General features: G+C 32.8%; 1 protein-coding gene across 1 annotated transcript in view; it reads right to left on the bottom strand.

Moving 5' to 3' along the window:
- Positions 1 to 6,886, bottom strand: part of LOC106870407 (venom phosphodiesterase 2) — a 93,319-nt gene that overhangs the window by 1,508 nt on the left and 84,925 nt on the right. Inside the window, exon 26 of the mRNA XM_052976061.1 lies at positions 5,014 to 5,128. Coding sequence (XP_052832021.1) covers positions 5,014 to 5,128 — 115 coding nt within the window. The remainder of the gene's footprint in view (positions 1 to 5,013; positions 5,129 to 6,886) is intronic.

Here is a 6,886-nt window from a genome sequence, read left to right as displayed (position 1 = left end):
TAAGGGGGTCCACCCACATCTACAAGGGGGCCCACCCGCAACTACAATGGTATAATTTAATTTTTTTTTTTCTTTGTTAAAAGTATTCTTTTCAACTGCCTACAAACACACCCAGGCTGAAATAATTAACAAAAAATTCTCAAACTTGAGTGGATGGGCCCCTTAGAAACGAACACGGGCCCCCATATATGGATTCTATGGCGCAGGGGCCCACTTGCCATCGGGCAAGCTGGTAACCTGGACAGTTCGCCCTTGCACACACACACACTATAAATCTATAAATGCACACATAGACATGTATATATGTTGTTATTATTTTTAAATGAGGATATCATCCACACATTAGACTGTGGAACCTATATAATACTTCAGGGTGTTCTGTGTCCCCACAGTGCACTTCTTTTATCGTCTTGTCTCAATAATTGGATTATAGCCATGTTTGGGCATCATGTTGAAGGGTTTAGTGAAGCATATTTATTATACACGACACTATAGTGTCGTATATTATTGACTGCTATTTTCAGTAAATATTGGTGCATTGTTGTACCACTATTCTATATATATATATAAACAATATATGAGTATATGCATATATATGAACATGTATGTACATACCTTCATCTACATGTACATATAGATACATAACTGGCAAAAGAACATGGACAAAATGATAAACAAGGTACAACAAACAAGCAGGCCACATAGAAACATCTCCTTCATCAGCTGCCACCATTAAAACACAGGCGTTTCGAAGAATTAAGGCAGTACGCATCATTGAAATGGTTCTTCCCACGAACACAAATTAAATTGTTTTTGTGGAGGGTAGTGGCGGACGGAAAATATATATATATATTTTTCTATATATATATATATAGATATCTAGTGTGTGTGTGTTGGAAAATGCTAAAGCAAGTGTAGTATAATCACAAAATAGTGCACAGATCAATCCAAAGCTTAAAATTCCAACACCTTTATCTGATCAAAGCGATGGGCAGATAAGGTAGGAAAACTAGCTCTGACTAATTTATAAATTTGTGATGTTTAGATTTGTTATTGAGAAGGTTTATCACATGAAAGATTTTTCAATGATATAACATAACCAAACTGCTAGATTTTTTTTACATTTTTTTCCATGAATTTGTTTTGAAAGCATTTTAATCTGAAACTGTGTGTTGAAATCAATATTGTTATATTTTAGCAATCACATTAATGCCTATGAAAAACACTAACTGGATGATGTTTCTTGTTTCAGTTATAGCTTCCTGGAAATTTTCATCACACTTTTCCTGTGACCTTTTCAATGGGTTTACATTTTCAAATGATTTTCATTTACCACCTGATTTTTATGTTATGTTGCTGTCTCTATGGTAAATGTGTGAATTGTTGTCATATTATTACTTTGCCTTCTATCTATCTATCTATCTATCTATCTATCTATCTATCTATCTATCTATCTATCTATCTATCTATCTATCTATCTATCTATTTATTTATCTATCTGTGTGTGTGTGTATTTATTTAATTTGCGTCCATTTTGTTGTTAACATATCATGTTAACAATGTGTAGTTGTGTAGTTGGCTTTAGCAAGTTTTAACCTCATCCTAGCATCTTTTGTACCACTGTGGTTGTTAATCGGATATTGGCGTTCCATACATTATTTCTATTATTTCTGTTTAACTCTGGGTATATTATCAATGAACATAACGCCTTGGAATATTTTTGTCGTTGCACCAAAACCTTTACTTGTTTTTATTTTTCCCTTTCAGATTGTTCCAGAATTTACTCTAGTATATGGGGTACACACCATCTGCATAATTGCTGATGATCGTTTCAAACATTTTCTTGACTCCTCTACATATTCTGATTCAATTTCATTGGATATGTCCAGAGAACTGCCTGTAGTAGAATAAATCCTCAACATGCTTTCTCTGTTTACATATAAGATGCATTTCTCATGAGTCTCTGTAGATCTGCTTTCAGGATGATTGATTTTGCAGTTGTGCATGATTAATGACCATAGTTTCCATATAATACAAAAGGATGATTTGTTTTAAATCACTTATAATGTATAGCTATAGTTCAGTATCTAAAACTAGGAATCTTTTGTTGGGATGTTTGGATGGTTACCTTGATGCTTTGGTGAATGAAATTTACTATGTGTTGTGTTTATCTGTCCCCAATATTGTTTAAGTTACAGATATTTCTTTCATTTGTTGTTAATTTCATAGAAGAAAAACCAGCCTGTTAATCAGAATCATTTGTGAACCAAAACCCATTGAGACTGTCACAGGAAAAAGTGTGCCAAAAAGTGAGATGAACTATTAAGAACAACTGCAATTTCTTTTGTATGAAATTTCAATCAACCACACTTGTTTGGAATATCAAGAACAAAACAAACCAAAATTTTATAGCAAATTTCTTTGAAAAAGACAGTAACATTACTAAAATACGAAAAACTTTATGGACTGTAACGGTGTTACTGGAAGATTTAGAACATGACAAACCATACAACAGACACCATTACTCAAAGACAGAGAATATCACGGTCTATTCTACGATGTTCTGTGAGCTCTAATTAGCATCAGATTTACAACGAAATCAATTTTGTAGTGAACACAAAATTCAAAGAGCTTATTAAACATGTATTATTACATCAAAAGAGTTTCTTAATGTAGATTATAACACCGTGTTAGAGATTGTTCAGCTAATTTTGTTTGATCAGAGTAGAAGGGAGATAAAACTGAAATAACTCTGTGTAATTATAAGTTTGTGATAATTTAGATGTATTGCTGAGCAGGCTTATCACATGGGAGATTTCCTATGATATAATTTAACTACACTGTTTGACATAATCAAATATTCTGATGTAACCAAATACTTTGAAATTATCAAGAACTGAAAGAGAAACACATCTAAATTAAACAGTTCCAGTTCAATACCTGTCACTTTCTTGCAGGTAAAATTTTTAACTTTAACCCTTTCATTACCAGCCCAGCTGAAACTAGCTCTGGCTTTGAGTACAAATGTTTTGTTTTCATAAGATTTGAATTAAAATCTTCCACCAAACCTTAGTCACAATTTATGTTCCTAACACTAGATGAATGATAACTAAGTTATTTTACTAAATTCTTTGTTATATTTAAAGTAATTAAAAGAAATACAGGGCATCTCAAAATAAATACGGTAACAAAAGGGTTAACTATTTAGCATTCAGATTACTCTGTCAAATTTGATGTTTATTTATTCACACTAGAAAACTAGAATTTTTAAGAATTATTTAGACATTAGACTTTAATAATTACTTTCTTTTAGTAATCATTATGATATAAATTCATGATCAGGAATTCTTTCATGACCTTTTATTTTAAATTGCACAATTGTTGTATATTAACAAATATTTATGTGGAAAATAATGTACTTAACATACAAGCAACAAAACTGTTTTACTGACAGAAGTTTTATTAAATATGTTGCTATTTTCATTATGTTTCTTTTTCTTCCATTCTTCCTATCTTTATTTTCCTTTCATCACACAATATATTACTGTATTTGATAGTCAAATATTCATGGCTATTTAACAATTGAATATCTTTGAATATTAAGTGTGGCATCTTCCAAATTACACATTGTGATAACACTGAGGTCACAAGACTTGAATATATCTCTATCTGTGGATAGTGTATGATAGTCAGACAAACAGACAGACAGAAAAACAGAGAAACACAGCTCTTATTTTAATATCGATTGGAAAAGTTATCAAAGGAGAGAAATTGTTCTTTTATCTATATTTTATTTTTAATAACTTTTGAGATTTCTTTTTCTGTGAATTTAATACTGTGGTTTTGCAAAGTCAAATACATAATAACTGTCGGAATAGGTGTTTTCATAAACACACTTCCTAATAAAAATCCATTGAGCTATGAAAAGAAAATCACGTATCCTAGTAGTAAATAAAATTTTCCAGGGTACCCTATAAAAGAGATTTGGTTATTATTTCTATGAGATAGTATGGCCACATAGAAGCTCCCTATTAAGTTAACATCAATCAGACTGTTGATATTGCTTAACTCTAGTTTAGTCCTGATGAAGCTGACCCAATGATCAAAAGCACTTCAGCTCTGGATGGATCGATGAATGGATGGAAGACTAGATAAATAGATAGATCAATAGACAGATGGATATGACAACCAGGAGATCAATAGATAGATAGATTAATAGATAGATACATAAATAGATAGATAGATAAATAGATAGATAGATAGATAAACAGACAGATAGATAGATAGATAGATAGATAGAAAGATAGATAGATAGATAGACAGACAGACAGATAGATAGATAGATAGATAGATAGATAGATAGATAGACAGACAGATAGATATGACAACCAGGAGATTTGGCATTTGTTTCTAGCAGGATATAAGACCAAATTAAGGCTTCCCTTGTTAACTTGCCCTCATATAGGCACAAGAGTGGCTGTGTGGTAAGAAGTTTGCTTCCCAAGCACATGGTTCCAGGTTCAGTCCCACCATGTGACACCTTGGGCAAGTATCTACTACTATAGCCTTGGGCCAACCAAAACCTTGTGAGCCTGTCATAATATATATGTGTATATATATATATGTGTGTGTGTGTGTGTGTGTGTGTGTGTGTGTGTGTGTGCGTGTGTGTGTGTGTGTGTTTGTTCCCCATCACCACTTGACAACCGGTGTTGGTGTGTTTACGTCCCTGTAACTTAGTGGTTCAGCAAAAAAAAAAAAATGATAGAATAAGTACCAGGCTTAAAAAGTAAGTACTGGAGTCGAGTCATTTGACTAAAAATTCAAGGCGGTGCCCCAACATGGCCGCAGTCTAATGACCGAAACATAAAAGATAAAGAGAAAAGAAGTTACTGAAATCATTGTCTATTATAATTAATAGAGAGAATAAGATGAATAAAAACCAAAACACACACACACACACACACACACACACACGTTAGAAAACAGAGACTGTCAAATAAGCAAACTTACATGTAGGTTGGGATTAGGTGTCTTGAGATATGCTGCAATAACATTTGGCTGTTTCTCTGGTGGAAGACTCAAATCGTTTAGTATCATGTTCACCCCTTTAATGTAATCAATAGGACTACAAAGAAATTGAAATTATTGAGAAAAAAAACAAACTGACAACGAAAATGAATAACTGAGAAGGTCATACATATATACAGGTCGTTGTCGACTTATGACTTATCCGACTTATGACTGATTGACTTTATGATTATTGGCATGCCAGCTTCCAGCAGCAATAATATATAGTTCAGTTGAAATCTAATGGGTCTATTTCTTAGAAATTAACCAGTCAACGAATGATGTCAGCTAATAAATGCTTCCACTGGGTTTGGTTTTTGATTGCCCCTGTGGTCATCCCAAGTGTTGGATGAATATCTTGTTGCGGAGACATCGAGACAACCTTGTATTTGTTTATTAGATAACTGCTCGAGATTCCGACAACAAATAACACTGTTCAGTTCTATATTTAAGAGATGAGGTATTATGTACATAATTTACATTATTTACAATTGATGGATATTTGTCGTCATCTTGTTTGTTGTTAACACAACGTTTCGGCTGATATACCCTCCAGCCTTCTTCAGGTGTCTTGGGGAAATTTCGAACCTGGGTTCTCGTTCCTAAGGTATTCTTCGATGTCATTATTATTATTATTATTATTATTATTATTATTATTATTATTATTGTTATTGTTCAGGTCACTGCTTGGAATCGAAACTCGGAATCTTGGGGTTAGTAGCCCACGCTCTTAACCACTACAACACGGGCAAAAGCAACCTTATGGTCATGAGCCGAATACACTAACCACTAAGCCACCAGCCTTCACCTAAAACATACACACACACGTGTATATATATATATATATATATATATATATATATACACAACCATATAGTTGGGAAGTGAACTTACTAGCCACTCAAATATGACTGCATCTAAAATACATACTTATAGTTATACATTCAACCACATATACATGTGTATGTGCGTATGTGTGTGTGTGTGTGTGTGTGTGTGTGTGTGTGTGTGTGTGTGTGTGTGCATATCTTACACAAGTCTTGTGTGTCTCCTGAGTAATTCCATAGATTTTGGATGGAAATATATTCTCAAAGTATTTATGCATATTTACAAATATAGGTTGAATTATACGATTTCAATTTTATATCTGATAATTTTCTACTTCAACATTTTAAAAAGAAAGTGCGCTGAAAATATTATTTCTTATTTTCAGCATTGGCTTCTTATTATCTGGCTAAGACTTTGAATAATTGCATCCAAGACTGAACTGCTACTTTAAAAGTAGCCAAATCTGAAACTAAAAGAAAAAGATGCTCCCAATATTTCTATTTCTACATCTTTAAATTCTCATCTAGATTACCTTTAGATTTCTCCTAAAGCAAAGTTCTGTGAAGAAAGATGAGGAAAGAGAAAGACTGTTGATCAAATAATTTTCTGTACATCTTCTTCTTCATTTCAACAGCTAAATCCTACCATTTTCCATCTGAGCTGTTTCCAGATCTTTCTCTCCGCTCTCTAAGTCTGCCCTTGCTTATCACTGGCAAAATTTTCCACCTTAAGGCTAATGACGTGTAAAGTATCACCATCATCATCATCATCATCATCATCATCATTTTAATGTCCCCTTTTTCATGCTTGAATGGATTGGGTCAGTGTTTCTCAACCTTTTTACCCTTGCATAATCCTTAAAAGAAATTACATGCCTCAAGGAACCCTTGCACAAAAAAAATTATATACCATATCTTTCACATATTTTTTCATGGTAAATATCACATGGTAAATATCATATATATATATATATATATATATATATATA

This window comes from Octopus bimaculoides, chromosome 23, assembly GCF_001194135.2.
Source record: "Octopus bimaculoides isolate UCB-OBI-ISO-001 chromosome 23, ASM119413v2, whole genome shotgun sequence".
Lineage (NCBI taxonomy): Eukaryota > Metazoa > Mollusca > Cephalopoda > Octopoda > Octopodidae > Octopus > Octopus bimaculoides.
Note: the sequence above shows the minus strand (reverse complement) of the source record. Positions and strands in the feature narration are given on the sequence as shown.